This window comes from Python bivittatus, unplaced genomic scaffold (assembly GCF_059951505.1).
Source record: "Python bivittatus isolate LINGU-HERP-01145 unplaced genomic scaffold, Pbiv_v1 ctg000080_np1212, whole genome shotgun sequence".
In the NCBI taxonomy this organism is placed as follows: domain Eukaryota; kingdom Metazoa; phylum Chordata; class Lepidosauria; order Squamata; family Pythonidae; genus Python; species Python bivittatus.
In genome coordinates, this window is record NW_028277035.1 from 13,475,041 (window position 1) to 13,493,473 (window position 18,433).

Consider the following 18,433-nt stretch of genomic DNA (forward strand, 5'->3'; position numbering starts at 1 on the left):
ACGGGGTGTTTTAAGTTCTGCATCTTCAGTCCCAAATCATTCATAACCCATGGATCAATCAAGCATTGGGTACAACCAGAGTCAATTAGGGCGGTTAACTCTGCTTTGCGGTTAGTTTTTAACACGCTCAGTTTTATGTCCACTGTCACAGGACTCACCATGCCCTTGTCATTCTCCAATTCACTTCCCAATGGCTGCCCATCATCCTCAGAGGATTCACTGTCCCACAAAAGCGGACCCTCCTCTGATCCCACTGCCGCCATCCCCTTCTTTTCAGGCTTGTCATTCAGTTCATGACCCTCGGGCACCCTTTTCCCCAATGGTGATTTCGCAGCGGTTGACGAAGGGCAATTTCTTGGGCAACTAGCAGCAAAATGCCCCTCTTCTCCACACTTGAAGTATGTGCGCCTCCAAGCTCTCACCTCTCGAACTCCCTCTCTGGGCTTCCCAGCTGGCTTCTTCATTCCTAGTCTCATCTCTCCTGCCAGGCGGCTACTTTTACCCCAAACTGACAGCCAATCCAGCTCCACCTTCCCGGCCAAGTTGATCCACTCATCCAGGGACTTTGGATTGCCTCTCGCCAATGCCCACTCCAACAGCTCGGGTCTCAGCCCCTTCTGGAAATACTGCACCTTCAGCTCCTCTTGTCAGTTGTGCAGCTTCTCCAATAATCCTTTGAACTCCAGGGCATACTCTGAGACAGTCTGGGGCCCCGTTTCAGATGTCTGATAGCCGCCTTGGCTTTGATGGTCGCGAAGGGGTCTTCAAACTGCTTGCGGAGGACACTCATGAAGTCGTCCAGGTTTTGCAATTCTGCGGAGTGGGCTTCATGTAAACGCATCACCCAGTTGGCTGCTTTGCCTTCTAGCGAGCTTGACACATACACTACCTGCTCCGCATCTTTTCTGAACAGGTGCTGGCATCCTTCCATGTAAATCCGCACCCAGGTCATGAAACAGCCCAGCTGGTCAGGATTGCTGTTGAAGACCATCTTCAGACCTTGCTGCTGGAGGGGGTTTTTCTCACCCTTCTCGGGCCTTCTCAGAGAGCCCCCATCATCTTCTTCTCCACTAGAACCTTGGCCCTCGCTCTCATCCCCACTTCTCCCCGATGACACTGGGGATCCAGCTCAGGTAGGGGGCAAGGTTCCATCCCCCCCAGCTTGTGGCTGTTGGGGTCCGGCTCCCAACAATCTCTCCAGCAGGGTCTTTACCATGTCCAGGTCGTCTCCCACAGCAGACAATTGCATCTCCATCCTCTCCATCTTGCCCTCCAGTTTCCCTATTTGGGCATTTGGGTCCTTCTTCTCTCTCTCTGGGGGTTTGAGTCACTTGGATATCCCCAACCCCCAGGGACCACCTGGGCTCAACCTTCTTCCTTGAGGGCTTAGCTAGCAGCTTCTCCTCAACCTTCATGATCTCTTGGAAACGGGTTGCTTGGGTAGCCGGTCACTGATCTCTCTTCCGCACCACAACCATAGGTTCCAGTGGCTCCGAGGGTCCAGGTTGTGGTTCATCATGTAACCCATCTGTGGCCCCTCCAACCACTTGGGACTCCTCTTCTATGGTGTCGTCAGCCATCCCGAGTAGCAGCAAAGTTCCAAACCTTCCTTGAACAGTGTTTGCTCCAGGAAAGATTCGTTAAGGGAGTCTTGGCAAAATATAAGAATCTGCCAAACTCATATCCCAATAAAAGAAATTCTCAGTTGAACCATGAGCTGGTTTCAAAACAAAGGAATTCTTTATTAAGAGCAGTCTACAGTTCTAAGCCATTGCCAAGACTAAAAGCCTGCGTGTGCCAAAACCCCTTTTCTTTCCCCTTTCTTCTGCCCCCCTTTTCCCCAGTCCATCCCTTTCTTGTTGATGATCTCAGCTCTTCCTGAGTCTCAGGCTGGTATGACCTTGGTTGTCTCTGAGAACCCAACAATAGTCCACCTGCGCTTAACGGTCCTCTCCCTCTCCCCCTTTTCCATAATGGCAGAAACGAAGCAAGGAAGGTGATTAACTATTTAATTGATTGCGAGGCTTCTAACATTGGGGTTCACAAACACACTGAGTCATAGAGAAACAACTGCATGCAAACTGGTCCTCCTTCCTTCAGAGCAACTGCTGCCTGCTTGAACTTTATTTAAGTTGCATCTGTGATCATGCTTGCTGCTGTGCACCAAGGGAATTGGGTGTGCTGCTTATGCACAATTGCTCTGAGGGTATTTGCTACTTAATGTGAAAAGTTGGAATATGTTTTTATGCCATTGTGATTTTGTGTGATTACGAGCATATAGCATCTGGGAGGACTAGGACTTCCTTCTTACACATATATGTGAGCAGTGCTCCTTTTCATCCTGATGTAGTAACAGCTGGGGGAAATATGCTGCTGGAGGCAAAACCACAGAAAACTCTTGCTACCAGAGGTTGCGCATCTCTTCTCCCCACCTCAGCCTCTGTTGCAATTAAGTGGCAACCTCACTCAACAAAAACTATTTTTAAACAGTATTTACCCACAATATTTGCAAATCAAATACTTTGCACAGGCAATTCTCTTTCCTGAATTATCTTTTGTTTCACTCAGAATATACAGTATATACAATTGTATAAACCAATGAACCAATTAAAATAGAAAATGCATGTTGCTGGAAAATCATTAATTGATGCGTATCGGAATTTATCCCAAGAAGGAACCATTGCATGTTTGACCAAACACACTGCTTGGAAATCATGGTTAATCTTCATTAAAATATTAATGTTATGCCAACCATATTGGCCAATGTAAGTCCAGTTTGTGATAGATGAAATTTGTGGCTTAACAGAAGGCACATATTAATAACATCTCAGGCAGACAGCTGTTTTTGGTACCATGTTCCATTACCCGCTTTTGTTGAACAATACATGGGGAGAAGGATAACAGGGGAGCATTTTTGGCCTAGACCATTGGTTCTCAACAGGGGTGGTACCGCCCCCTGGGGGACGGTGGTAGGATGCTGAGGGGCGGTGAACTTGCTTTGGGTGGTAGGGGGGCGGTGGGCATGTTTTGGGTGGTAGAGGGGCGATGAGAATGTTTTGGCATTCGAACTTAATTTTAAATCTCCCCCAAAAATTTATTAAACCAATTATCCGGTTTACACCATTTGTACCAGCAATAAAACGAACTTACGCGATGGCTGCCCTCACACACTTCTAAGAATGGGGAGACGAATTTGTATTCTAGGTAGGATGACCTTGAAGAACTCAACACTACGATTCTTCTCCAATCCCAACCAGCACAGCGCATGCGTCAGCTGTTTTCCTGCGCGATTAATCGCAGCGCATGCGTCAGCTGTCTTCCTGCGCAATTAATCGCAGTGCGTGCATTGAGCGTCCTTTCAATATGAATGTTTGATTTGACCCATGTTTCTTGAGTTGCTTTTCGTTCGCTTCATTTCTGTTTTTTCCCATCAGTTTTGATTTACTTTCATTGTTTATTTGGCCAGTCGGCTAGGTAAGTGCGCTTATTAGTTCTTTATCGTGGTTGTGAATTATTAATTTTGAGAAATAGTTATCTTTCCCTCATCATATTTTGCAGCCGCCAACGATGTCGGTTAATAAAAAGAAGTGTCATCAATACAGTTCCACGTACTTGAAGTTCGGATTTGTTCCTTCACCGTTGAACTCGCAACTACCCATGTGTTTACTTTGTAACAAAGTGTTACCTAATGAGGCAATGAAACCGTCTCGTTTGCAGGAGCATCTGCAAAAAATTCATCCTGACAAACAAAATAAAGATTTGTCATTTTTCACGAACATCAGGGACAAGTTTCTGAAGGCACCGTCTGTCTCAGGCTTACTAGCAACCTCATCAAAAAAATGTGACGATGGTTTGATAGCCTCTTATAATATATCAAAATTAATTGCTAAATCGGGGAAAGCTCATACCATCGGCGAAGAATTGATACTGCTGGCTGTCAAGGAAGTTTTAGAAACGGTTTTACACCATCCAGCCGCATCCAATGTTATAAAAAATGTCCCATTAAGCAATGATACAGTGTGACGACGAATTGATGAGATGGCTGAAGATGTTGAAGCTTCCTTATGCAAACTTTTGATACCCACCGAATTTTCTCTTCAGATTGATGAATCAACCTTGCCAAGTACTAATGAGGCTTTACTGTTAGCGTACGTCTGGTTTGTGAAGGAAGGAAAAATTATTCAAGAGATGCTTTTTGCAAGAAGCTTGATTGCAGATACTAAAGGTGAATCTATTTTTAATACTGTCAAAGATTATTTTAAAGAGAAAAATATTCCTCTTGCGAACATTATGTCTGTTGCCACCGATGGAGCTCCTGCAATGGTGGATCATCATCGTGGGTTCATCGCCCTTTTGAAGAAAGAGGTACCAGGTATTTTAGCTGTTCACTGTGTGATTCATAGACAGCATTTAGTTGCAAAAAACCTCAGCAACCATTTGCATCAGTCATTACAATATGTCATCTCTGCTGTGAACAAAATTCGCAGTAATGCTCTCAACGATCAATTATTCGGGCAGCTGTGTAAGGACAACAATGAAGAATTCAATCGCTTGCTTCTACACACCGAGGTTCGCTGGCTTTCCAAAGGTGCCTGTCTCAATAGGTTCTGGAATCTTTTCGACTCTGTACTTGAGTTCTTCGAAGAGAAAGATGTAGCTCTGAGAGACAGATTGCTACAATTTAAGATTGATGTGGCTTACATGGCCGATTTATTCGCAAAATTCAATGGAATTAATTTGCAGCTTCAAGGCGAAGAGCTCAATTTGATCACAACAAAATCTGTTATTTCTGCCTTCCTAAAAAAACTCACTTTGTGGAAGCAGAATTTTGGTCGCAATGAGTTCAGCCAGTTTCCAATCTTGTCGGATTTGCATAAGAGCAGTGAAATCCCCTTCGATGAAACACAAGTTTACTGTCAACACCTTGAGTCTTTGCACAAGGACTTTTCTGAGCGTTTTGAGGATATTTTATCCCTCGAAGTCCCTCAATGGGTCATGAACCCTTTTATGAATATTGAGACAGCAGAGGTTCAGATTCAGGAGGAATTGGCCAAACTTTCAAATAATGAAACTTTGAAAGCCAGCTTCCAGAATGGTGATCGTCTCACAGAATTTTGGCTTCAAAGTAACATCAATCGCCTCTACCCAGGACTGTGGACTATCATCAAAAAATTTTTAATTGCCTTCCCTTCCTCCTACCTTGTCGAGCGAGGATTCAGTGCTGTGACTGATCTAATTACAAGAGAAGTTGACTCCAAATCGTGGAAAGAGGGGACTTGTGCCTTCATCTCTCTAACAATATTGAACCGAACTTTCAGAAACTGGCTCTGAACCATCAAGCACAACCATCCCACTGAGATAATCAAGCATGTTTCATTGATATTACTCTTTTAGCGTATTTTTTTGCTGTTTTTTAAAAAGTATCTAATTAAGAATAAAGAATTTTTAAACATTAAAAAAGCATTTGCAAAAAAAATAAAAAATAAAATTAAAAATTAAAAAATTAAAAAAATTAAAAAATTAAAAAATTAAAAAATTAAAAAAAAGAGCATCAAAAAAATGAATAAATGTATTTACAGCATTTTGAAATAAACGTATTTACATAAAAGAGCATTTAAGCATTTTTTTTGCATTAGTCATTTTAATTTTAATAAAAGAAATGCAATTATGGGGAGATGGGCGGGACATTGTGGGGAGATTGGCGGGGACAAATTAAATAAATAAATAAATAAATTACCTTCCAGGGCAAAAGTATCGAGTTAAATCGAACAAATTTGGTGTGTAAGTCTACTGAAAAAAATTACTTAAAATTTTTGCCTTTTATAATTCAGAAACTCCCCCCCCCCATACCCTAAATTACAGGATTTTCACAAAGGGTGGTGTTGAAAAATTTTCCACTCCTTAGGGGGGCGGCAGCTTCAAAAAGGTTGAGAATCACTGGCCTAGACCTTGGGAGGACTCCACTCCAATAGTTAGATGTGTATTTTCTGACAGGAATCTGAGAATGGAAATCTGTTTCTTAAAGCACACACATATTTATTTATTTATTACATTTATGTCCTATTTTTAAGAATTTAAGCCTCCTGCCTGATTCCTATTTTGTTCTCTAAAATGGGTTGGGCAATAAGATAGGAACTTATCCTCGGTCTCCCCGTAAATGCTATAGCCAAATAAGGATCTGAACCTGGATGTATCTCATCACTCCACACTAGTTCTGTGGTATGATTTGATGGAAGCAATCCTTGATCTTTTCTATCCACTGACATGACTGTACCAGCATGCGTTACAGCAGATGTAAGCAATTTAATGTATCCAGTTTCATTATTTAAGAGCTACAATTGATCTGTTTAGATCAGTGTTTCTGAACCTTAACAGATAAAGAGTAGTTAATTTGTTTAGATCAGTGTTTTTCTACCTTGGCAACTTTAAGATGAGTGGACTTCAACGCCCAGAATTCCCCAGCCAGCATGTCTGGCTGGGGAATTCTGGGAGTTGAAGTCCGCTCATCTTAAAGTTGCTAAGGTAGAGAAACACTGGTCTAGATTAACTTCTAAATTATGTGGATCAATGGCTTGGTTCATATATCACACTAAGCTAAAATATGATTTGATTGGCTTTGAATTAGCATGTTGCATCAACCAGCTACTGTGATTTGTAAACTCTAGTTTATGACTTACCGTATTTCCAACTTTTTAGCCATTACTGCAGATTCACTTTTGTAGAAAGAGCAAAATAGCAAAGATTCTGTTAGTAAGAAGCAGCTTTTTCATTGTCCCAAATATTCAAGCCTCTGAGAATATTTGCATAGTGGTCAAAATAGCTTTGCTGAAATGAAAAACTGAAAGTAAGTGTTAACAAACCCTGGTGAACCTGTGACAACTGGAATACAGTAATAGAATGCTTAGTGCGGTTAGAAGATTGGGAAACAGGTTTCTCTATTAAAATTCACACACCCAGGAGGTATGGCTGCACAGAATCAATATACAAAGAGGCTGGGAGCTGAACTGCCAAGTTCCAGCACACCATCACAGCCAAAAGGTAGGACCGGCACTGGATCTGGTGGGATAGGAACGGAAGCATTGAGGTAGTGCATTCATACCACGTGGGATGCCTGAATTAGCATTTTCCAGATGCAGGGACCAACCCCTGGAATTCCCACATCCATGCTGCTTGAGAGATCCAGAGAGATGAAATGCCCACATCTAGATTGCAGATGTGGCCAGGCTGGTGACGCCTGATCAGGACTATTCACGCTAGACTGCGTGTCAAAATAGAAGCTCCTGTAGTGTGCCAGAATAGAAGTGACTTCTTGTGGCATTTCAAAAATGAAAACGTCCTCCACGTTGCGATCCTTTATCCTGCTTTGACAGATAAAATATTTCCTAATCCCCTTTTAAGAGCGGGATGAACCTATGGAGGACTATGAGATAGGATATACTTAATTCTGCAGAAAAAGCCACTTAAATTTGTTGTTCATGGGGATCTCAAAATAATTTTGCAGCATGATTGTAAAATGTTGTGACATGCTATATGAACCGATTCAATTTTAGCTTGTTAGTTTGTGTAGCTTGTTAAGCAAGATATGTAGACCCAGTCTATATATTTGTTTGTTTGTTTATCATTTTCATTTGGATAGATAAACTGACTTTCTGTCCTACCAGCTGCATAAAACAGTTACTCAGTGCCTTTTCTAATAGAGGGAAAGTCCATTTTGGTTTGAGGGAGCAAAATAGTCACTTAATCCTTCTCTTTTCTTTTTGCTCTGATGTGTGCTTTTATGGAAGTGACTTTTCTTTTCTTAAAGCATCATTGTGCTACTGTTACATGGGCACAGGCATGGCGTGTACTGAACCTAATACTGAAAATGGTTAGTTATACGTGTCTCAAAAACATCTTTCGATTTGCCTCAGAGAACTGTGTCACACTTGGTGGGTATTGATATTGTTTCAGTCACAGACACAGAGTTCCCAACCAGCATGACTTCTTTTTCAAGCGTCCCAATATCAGGAGTGTGGCTGTGAATTATGGCACTCTCAGGTTTTCCTTGCTTGGAGAAACCGCAGTATTTCCACAGAAGAAAATACTTAATTCTGCAGAAAAAGCCACTTAAATTTGTTGCTCAATGGCCATAAAAAAGCATCACTCCCCAAATGACCACTTCACTCCACAATGTCATCTCTTAGCGCAAGGGCTACGTTAGTTCGGGGATAACAACTCATCAATGATCATTTGCAAAGAGGAAGACCTTAGTTTACCACAGAAAGCAACCCTTCAGCTGAATAAGGGGAATGCCAAACAAATTGTAGAACTAAGCAAAATATCTGTGCAACGTCCAAGCTTTGATTTCACTTTTTCTCTGACGATGAAGTAGTTCATCTTCTCCCTTCTCCAAAGAAGTTCTTTTTTTCATCCAGTAAGGCATCTCTATTCCAGGTAAGTGATCATGGACTCTAGCCCTTGCTTTATCCCTAAAATTCGAAACTCCTCCCTTCACATAAGACTAGCACCAGCCAAAGGATCACGCCAATATGTATTTGAAAGAGGACCTCACTTTTCTTAACGAGAGCCTTATGGATATATCCTTAGGTGTAACTGCATTGGTGCGTCTTACATGAGTGGAGCTTCTGAGAGAGTAAGGATAGCATTGATGCAAAAGCTATATTGCAAAGGGGTTACCTGCTCCCTGATTTTCCAAATGGTCAGATGTCCCAAGGTCCCCACTTATTAGGCTTGGCTTTATTTGTGAAGAGAAAATACTGGGGGTTTATGGCATTTAGCAACTTCATGTTTTATTTTCTATTTTTTTCTGATAGAATTGGGGTTTTGCTTATGTTGTTTATTGTTATTGTCTCTTATTTATGACTACCAGGTTTTTAGATTGTACTGTGGATGTTTTAACTGTATGACTTATTCTATGCAAGTTGCCAAGAGTCTTTCTGAATCGTGGTGGGGAAAATATGTGAAATAAATAAATGCTTATTTATAAGTAGGTGTGCACAGAGAGGAGACAGACCATAAGGCCTTGTAGAAAGCAAAGCAGATCTACAGTCTTGCCCAACATTCCAATAATCCTACAGTGGCACTTCAGGAGAGAAATCTGGAGCAAAAGCCAAGCAAAGTGAGCAGCAGCAGCAGCAGCAGCAGCAGCAGCAGCGAGCTGCCCAATGCAAAATGTTGGGGAATGGTCAGCCACCATCAAATGCTTTTCTAATGACTAATGATAAATAGCATAAAGCTGATCTAATCAAGGGATGGAGAATTGTGATTGTGGGATTTGAAATCTTTCTATCAAAGGAAAATATTTGTTTTGCTGTTTGTTTCTCTTTTAATACAAGTCCCTTAAATTAATATATCTGAAAAAGAAGTCAGTAGCCACTACATTCATGTTCCATTCACCGCTGGATAGATTTGCAATCTTCTTTTTAAATCTTGGTGGATAGTGTGGGGGATGAACACATTCTTAAAATATTTCTGTGACCTTTTATTTAACAGGCAGAAAATATGTTTAGGAGAAAAAAAACTGATCTGGCTCCTTTGAGTTTAATTCTGGCCCATCTGGAAGGCGCTAATTTGGGGAAGGCTGTTGCAGTGTAAGGTAAGCCCAGATATGTCCCCCCGCCCCAACAAGTAGCAAAATTATTTTCTGGGTTTACATTACACTGGAACAGACTTCTGGTGAGCTCCATGGCGAGCTGATGTCTCTCTCGCAGTGAGACGGTGATTTTGACAGCGATTGTCAGCTGGATGCAGGATCCTGGCTGCCAGTAATCACCTTGGAGTAAGGGGAGATCTTGGGATAGCCCACGTGACTCCGCACAGCCGCTCCTTGTGAGTAGACTGCAAGAATCGATACTTTGCGGTCCACTTATGAGTTGAGCAGATGAAAGTTGAGGGAGGAACCATTTTTCCTCACAGCCATGAACAAAGCCTCATTTCTTTTTTTAAAATAATTTTTATTTAAGATTATATAAAACTAATAAAACTAATACAAAAATCAAATACAAAAACAGTTTAAAAAATATAAGACAGTGCAAAGAAAAAGAAAAAAAAATCCCTCCACCAAAAAAAAAGTAGTGAGAAGAAATCTCTTCCTTCATCCCCAGCAAGAATATAGAACATTATCAACTTATCACTGTCTCTTTAAATACTACAAAATACATCTTCATTCTATACTTCACCCCATTTTCTATAAACCTGTGCTTAAATCCTCAGATCTCCTTATTAATCAGCAAAAGGTGTAAAGATTAACAGACATAACTAGCAACATCAGCATTTAGTCCCCTTTCCATTTAAACATAATCCTTCTAATCCCTCTCTTAATAATTAAAATCTCATCCTAATTGACAAGTAAACATTACAAATGAATAAAAAAAATTAACCACTAATCATCACCTGAGATAGCAACCCATTATTAAGCCCAATTAACAATTAAACTGTCAGAATCCTCACAATCAATTAACTACTTTGCTTGCCAGATTGCTTGCTTTGGTTTTGCCATTAGAAGAAGTGGCGGGGGGAGCTGGGAAGATGTTAGAAGCAGATGAGCTGTTATCACAGTGCAGGAATGCTCAAGGTCATACCAACGGCCGAATGTGAGAGTGTATGGAAGGCTTAGGGGGGAGCATGAGAACCAAAGGGGGTAAAAGTAACTTTTTGGCGTGCGCTGGCTCAGTCTTAGCGATGCTTTGGACCTGTACGCTTTTCCTCAATAAATGAACTTTTCTTTGAACCTTTACTGGTTGCAAGAGAGTTACTGGCATTGGGGGTCGGAAGTGGCAGATCGTTACGTTTTGCTAAGACTGCTGTGAAGATTTTTACACGGGGAAAATATTCCCCGAGAAAGGTCCAGAGAATTGCATTGACCAGTGTGGAGCCAAGCAATGGGATGGTGGATGATGTGATTGAAGAGATGGAGGAAGCTTCTGGTCCCTTGGGACTGTTGGGTCCACTGATCAAGGTTAAAGTAGTCCAGCAAGAGATGCCGGCTGAGTCATCAAAGCCAACCAAGGCTGTGGCGAAGGGACAGGGAGTGAAGACAGGGGGTCCCATGTGGGAGGAACACATAGGGAAAGTAGAGACCCAGATGGCATCATTCTCTCATGACATGTGGGCAGTGAGAGCTGTGCTGGATCGAGTGCTGGGGGCTGGCCAGATACCTCCAGCTGGGGCATCTTCAGGGTCGGCAGCACCTACTGGGTCATCGGAGCAGGGCGAGGAGTTGGGTGACAGTGGAACATCCATTGAGGAAGATGAGGACTACCTACCCAGGTGCTTGAGAAGAAGTCCGATGCAGCAACGGGGCATCTCCATGAACTTCACTGGAGATGCTGAGCAACTGGCCTATTTCGTCACACAGGTACGGGTCTACATGGAGAGCTATGGTGCCTTATTTTGCAATGAAGCTGAGAAGGTAACTGGACAAGGAAAGTTTCCTTGAGAGCAAGGCTGCGGATTGGGTCATTGGGATACACCATGCGAAAGCTCTGGAGCTCAAAAGTTGGAAGAATTCTTGGATGCCCTCTGCAAGCGCTTTAAGGAACCATGTTTGGCTCTAAAAGCGAGAAGAACATTAGCGCAACTCCGGCAGGGAACCAGATTAGTTCCTGAGTTTGCATTCAAATTTAAGGGTCAGGCTCAGAAGCTCCCTATCCTTCCAGATGCGCTCCTGACCGAATACTTCCAGTAGGGGTTACAACCTGAACTACTGCATTGTGTGATGCACCGGGACTACCCAGGGTCTCTAGATGGGTGGATTACCCTGGCTGCGGAGGTTGAAGAGCAATGGTTGACCATGGCAGTGAGAACTTGGTTGGTGACAGCGGAAGCAAGAGTTAAGAAGCCTGGGGGTAAACCCAAAGAGAGTGTGTAGGATCAGAAGCAAGGTTGTAGAGCGTGCTTCAAGTGTGGAGAAACTGGCCATTTTGCTGTGAGTTGCCCTCAGGAAAGTTCAGATCCAGTGGAGAAAAAGGTGGAGTAGAAGCCGGTGAAACCTCTGAAGTCAGGGAAGAAGGGAACTGTGGCAGCAGGTGCCAAGACAGGCCTTCAAGGAACCCTAGAGTTTGAGTTGTCCGAGGGAGAGGACCAGCCAGTGGGACAAAAACGGCCTGCTTCAACACATGCCCAAAAGCAGGTGACCAACCCAGGGCATGAGGATTGATCTGGGGATGAGTCGGAGAGTGACAACATGGCAGTGAGTCCCATCAACATTTGGGTGAAGCTAAGGGTATTGAGTACTAACCACAAGTTGGACTTAAGAGCCCTTTTAGACTTGGGCTGCATAATAAATCCTGTCATTGTATATGGGTTGGGACTGAGGGTAAAGAGACTTAAAACCCTGGTCATTTTTTCCCAGATGGACGGGTCACCAGTTGGAGGGGGCCCCATGGAATTTAGTACAGAAAACCTTGAACTGAGGTTGGGGGCTCCCAGAGAGACTATAAGATTCTTGGTGACGCTGGTGGTGATCTATCCGCTAATTTTGGGGATGACTTGGCTGAAGCAATGGAACCCTAGTGTGGACTGGGATGGAGGCAGTATTATATTCAGCGATGGGTCTGGCACGATGGTGAAGGGGATTGAAGGAGAGATGTTAGAGTCAGAGGTAGTAGCGGCGAGTGTGGTGGCTGTGGTTCGGACCGTGGCTGGGGAACCTGGTGAGATTCCGATGTAGTACAGAAACTTGGAAGGGGTGTTCAGTGAGAAGGAATCAGACCAATTACCCCCCCACTAGCCAAGTGACTGTGATATACAGATCAAACCTGGGGCTAAATTCCAAGGAAAAAGATGTATTCCATGACTCCTAAGGAAATGAAAGCTTTGCGGGATTTTATCTATAAGAACTTACAGTGGGGTTTTATTGAGCCTGTTCAATCCCAAATAGCAGCACTGGTCCTTTTTAGGGAAAAGAAGGACAGTTCGCTGAGGCTCTGTACAGACTATAGAAGGTTACAGTGGGGCAAAAAAGTATTTAGTCAGCCACCAATTGTGCAAGTTCTCCCACTTAAAAAGATGAGAGAGGCCTGTAATTTTCATCATAGGTATACCTCAACTATGAGAGACAAAATGGGGGAAAAAAATCCAGAAAATCACATTGTCTGATTTTTAAAGAATTTATTTTCAAATCATGGTGGAAAATAAGTATTTGGTCAATATCAAAAGTTCATCTCAATACTTTGTTATATGTCCTTTGTTGGCAATGACAGAGGTCAAATGTTTTCTGTAAGTCTTCACAAGTTTTTCACACACTGTTGCTGGTATTTTGGCCCATTCCTCCATGCTGATCTCCTCTAGAGCAGTGATGTTTTGGGGCTGTCGCTGGGCAACACGGACTTTCAACTCCCTCCAAAGGTTTTCCATGGGGTTGAGATCTGGAGACTGGCGAGGCCACTCCAGGACCTTGAAATGCTTCTTACGAAGCCACTCCTTCGTTGCCCGGGTGATGTGTTTGGGATCATTGTCATGCTGAAAGACCAGCCACGTTTCATCTTCAATGCCCTTGCTGATGGAAGGAGGTGTTCACTCAAAATCTCACAATATATGGCCCCATTCATTCTTTCCTTTACACGGATCAGTTGTCCTGGTCCCTTTGCAGAAAAACAGCCCCAAAGCATGATATTTCCACCCCCATGCTTCACAGTAGGTATGGTGTTCTTTGGATGCAACTCAGCATTCTCTCTCCTCCAAACACGACGAGTTGAGTTTAGACCAAAACGTTCTACTTTGGTTTCCTCTGACCATATGACATTCTCCCAATCCTCTTCTGGATCATCCAAATGCTCTCTAGCAAACTTCAGACGGGCCTGGACATGTACTGGCTTAAGCAGGGGGACACGTCTGGCACTGTAGGATTTGAGTCCCTGGCGGCGTAGTGTGTTACTGATGGTAGCCTTTGTTACTTTGGTTCCAGCTCTCTGCAGGTCATTCACTAGGTCCCCCCATGTGGTTCTGGGATTTTTGCTCACCGTTCTTGTGATCATTTTGACCCCACGGGGTGAGATCTTGCGTGGAGCCCCAGATCGAGGGAGATTATCAGTGGTTTTGTATGTCTTCCATTTTCTAATTATTGCTCCCACAGTTGATTTCTTCACACCAAGCTGCTTGCCTATTGCAGATTCAGTCTTCCCAGCCTGGTGCAGGTCTACAATTTTGTTTCTGGTGTCCTTCAACAGCTCTTTGGTCTTGGCCATAGTGGAATTTGGAGTGTGACTGTTTGAGGTTGTGGACAGGTGTCTTTTATACAGATAACAAGGTCAAACAGGTACCATTACTACAGGTAACGAGTGGAGGACAGAGGAGCCTCTTCAAGAAGTAGTTACAGGTCTGTGAGAGCCAGACATCTTGCTTGTTTGTAGGTGGCCAAATACTTATTTTCCACCATGATTTGCAAATAAATTCTTTAAAAATCAGACAATGTGATTTTCTGGATTTTTTCCCCCATTTTGTCTCTCATAGTTGAGGTATACCTATGATGAAAATTACAGGCCTCTCTCATCTTTTTAAGTGGGAGAACTTGCACAATTGGTGGCTGACTAAATACCTTTTTGCCCCACTGTAAATGTTATTTGTCAAGAAAACCAATACCCTTTGCCGCTCATGAAAGACCTGCTAGCTCGTTTGTTGAAAGGGAAAGTTTTCACGAAACTGGACTTACAGGATGCCTACAGTGGTACCTTGGTTCATGAACTTAATTCGTTACACGATTCTGGTTGTGAACCGAATTGGTCGCGAACTGAATCAAATTTCCCCATAAGGTTCAATGTAAATAAGGTTAATCCGTTTTGAACCATATGTATTTTTTTTAACCACAAAAATATTAAACAAAGTACAGTACAGTACAGTATGAAGAGAGAGAACACTAACCTTGCTTGAGGCGACACCAAAAAGCTTCATAGCAAGTGTCTGTCTGCGACCGCGATCTCGCCTAGAGGAAGCCACGACCACATGTCAGACAGGGAAGATGGCCGCGGGTCGTGTTTGTCACCCAATGAGGAGTTTGCAAATGGAAGCAAAACTTTGCAAATGCTGCTGTTCACGAACCGAATTGTTCGTGAACAGAAGTGTTCGTGAACCGAGGCATTACTGTATTTCCAGGTGCGAATCAGAGAGGGGGACGAATGGAAGACAGCATTTAATTGCCTTCTTGGATGTTTTCAATACTGGGTCATGCTATTCGGATTGAAAGGGGCCTCAGGGGTCTTTATGCAGCTTATAAATGAAGTGCTACAGGAGGACTTGTACCAGGGTGTTCTTGTGTATCTGGACGACATTTTGATTTATACTGAAAACATGGAGGAGCATGTGGAATTGGTGAGAAAAGTGTTAAAGAAACTGTTGGATGCTCAGTTATTTGCTAAACTGTCCAAATGGGAATTTCATAGAGCAAATTGACTGTTTGGGATATCAAATTTTCAATAAGGGGATCGAAATGGACCCAAGCAAAGTGAGGGACGTAATTGGTTGGGAGGGTCCTAAAACGAGGCAGCAACTTCAAAGTTTCCTGGGCTTCGCTAATTTTTACCAGCAATTTATTCTGAACTTTGTGCAGGTGGCGCTTCCTCTCACAGATTTGTTAAAGACTAAGGGGAAGGATAAAATGAAGGTTTCGAAGCCTGGGGCCCCACTGGTGTGGTTGCAGGAGTGCCAGGAAGTATTTGAGCAACTGAAAAGCCTGTTTACGGCAAAGTCTATTTTAAAACATCCTGACCCAGAAAAGCCATTTGTAATTCAGGCAGACGCTTCTGATATAGTGGTGGGAGCAGTGTTGCAAAAATCTGAGACTGTGGAGTTGTACCCATGTGCATATGTCTTGCGGAAGTTCTTGGAAACCAAGAGGAAATGGTTGGTTTGGGAGAAGGAGGCTTTCACTGTATGCTGGAATTTAGTTTGCTGGGGACATCTGTTGGAGGGGTTGCCCTATCCATTCAAGATTTGGACTGATCACAAGAACCTAGAGGCATTGACAGTGCCGAGGAAGCTGTCCCCAAAGCAGCTTAGGTGGACTTAGTACTTCCATCGTTTTAATTTTACTTTGAAGTACTTACCAGGGGGAAATAATTTCCTGGCAGATGTGCTATTTAGATTGCCTCAACATAACAGCCAGTGTGAGGAGGTGATTGCACCAATAATTCCCTGCATCCAGCCTGGGTTTGTCATGATCATCAGGACTCAAAGCAAGAAAGCTGGGAACGACCTGGAGGGAGATGTCCTGAAAAGATTAAACCGCCAAGTAGTGGAGGATGAGTGGTTCCAAAAGAACAAAGACTCTTTAGTTCACAAGCAAGGAGCTTGATGGTGGCAGGACAAATTGTACATTCTGGCTGAAGCTCAGAAGGAGATTTTGCAGAGGTCATGACAGCAAAACAGCTGGCCACTTTGGATTTGTTAAAACATTGCATCTCCTGCGGAGACAGTTTTGGTGGCCAGCTATGAGGAAAGATGTGGTGGAATACGTGGCAACCCGTCCCACCTGTGCTATGGTGAAACGGAGGGGGGGCGGTAAGCCGATGGGGCTTTTTCAGCCCCTGGTGAACCCAGACAAACCTTGGAGGCAAATTGCAATGGACTTTATTGCTGAATTGCCCGAAAGCAACAAAAAGACTGTGATCTGGGTAGTCACCGACTTGTTTTCAAAACAAGCCCATTTTGTAGCCATCCCATCGATTCCCTCAGCTACTAAACTTGCCAAACTGTTTATCCAGCACATCTACCAGGCTCATGGTGTCCCAGAATGAATTGTCAGTGATCGGGGAATTCAGTTTACTGCAAAGTTCTGGAGGGCTTTTTTTAAATTAATTGGGCCGAGTCAGGCACTGAGTTCAAGCCATCACCCCCAGACGGATGGGGCTTCAGAACGATTTAACTTTGTATTGGAGCAATATTTAAGGTGCTTTGTCAATTACCAACAGGACAACTGGGATGAGCTGCTGCTGTTCACTGAGGTGGCTTACAACACTGCTGTGCATCAAAGCACTGGGCTAACCCCTTTGAAAATAGCCATTGGGCAGGACTTTGTGCCAATCCCTGAGCTCCCCCAGGAAGCCACTCGAGTTATGAGTGGATTAAACAGATGACTTCAGTGTGGCCAAATATTAAAGCTGCACTAGAGGAGGCAAGAGAAACTTACAAGAAATATGCTGACTGCAAACAATCGCCAGAAAAAGACTGGAAAGTGGGAAATAAGGTGTATTTGTCAACCAGACACCTGAAATCATTGCAGCCATCAAAAAACCTAGGACCCAAATTTCTGGGTCCTTTTACAATAGAGAAAGTCATCAACCCTGTCTCGGTTGCAGTTGCCTCTGACCCTTAAAAGGATTCACCCGGTGTTTCACTGTGATCTCCTGAAGCCTTACAAGGAGTCACCTGAATGGCATCCAATGCCACCGGCCCCAGACCCCATCATGGTTGAGGGAGAGCAGCATTTGAAATCAAAGAAATTTTGGATGCCAGGAAACATCGGGGGGGGGGGGGTTTGCATATAATTTTTGATCCAATGGAAATATTTCCCTAAGTCTTTAGCTCAGTGGGTGGAGAAAAACATGTCAATGCTCCAGACTTAATTAAGGGGTTTTACAAACGTTATCCAAACAAACCTCAGTAGACATTTAAAGTTATTGTTACATTGTATATTTGCCTTTTCTACTTTTTGTTTTTCAGATTTGATGGTGAGATATCTCCGACATAATTCATTCTGGAGGGGCGGCATGTCAGAATCCTCGCAATCGATTAACTACTTTGCTTGCCAGATTGCTTGCTTTGGTTTTGCCATTAGAAGAAGTGGGGGGAGGGGAGCTGGGAAGATGTTAGAAGCAGATGGGTTGTTATCACAGTGCAGGAATGCTCAAGGTCATACCAACGGCCGAATGTGAGAGTGTATGGAAGGCTTAGGGGGGAGCATGAGAACCAAAGGGGGTAAAAGTAACATTTTGGCGTGCGCGGGCTCAGTCTTAGCAATGCTTTGGACCTGTACATTTTTCCTCAATAAATGAACTTTTCTTTGAACCTTTACTGGTTGCAAGAGAGTTACTGGCATTGGGCGTCGGAAGTGACAGATCATTACACAAACCATTACAAAAATATTAAACCCAAAAAGCTATTAAACATTACCAGAAATAATTATCCCTTATTTGTATCCCAAAAATAGTAACATAGATATTACAGACTAATCCATTACACATAATTGGACATTCCAAACAAGAATTATCCAGTCAAAGTAACCATTAACCATCACCAAAAATAACAACCCATTACTTGACCATAATCAAATAAACCAGTTTTATATTTTTTTTCTTCCTCTCATCAATCCTTGAATCCCATAGATAAACTTCTAACATCTATCTTCTTCTGTTATTCTTGTCTCTTCTCTCAAAATCCTTGTCATCTTTATCAAAGTCCTTATGTATTTGCAATGTAGCCACTCCTATAAGTCTCTTAT

The 18,433-nt window shown here is 43.0% G+C and overlaps 1 protein-coding gene across 2 annotated transcripts in view; it reads left to right on the top strand.

The window, feature by feature from the left end:
* The window catches only part of LOC148216627 (uncharacterized), a 49,049-nt gene extending 31,147 nt beyond the window's left edge, over positions 1 to 17,902 (top strand). The window contains exon 9 of one of the 2 annotated variants that reach the window (XM_088133579.1): positions 17,656 to 17,902. In XM_088133579.1, the coding sequence (XP_087989705.1) occupies positions 17,656 to 17,683 (28 nt within the window). In that variant the 3' untranslated portion in view covers positions 17,684 to 17,902. Of the gene's footprint in view, positions 1 to 3,558; positions 5,358 to 17,655 lie in introns of those variants that run through there. The other variant, XM_088133578.1, reaches the window with a different exon arrangement.
* The last annotated feature ends 531 nt before the right edge of the window (positions 17,903 to 18,433 follow it).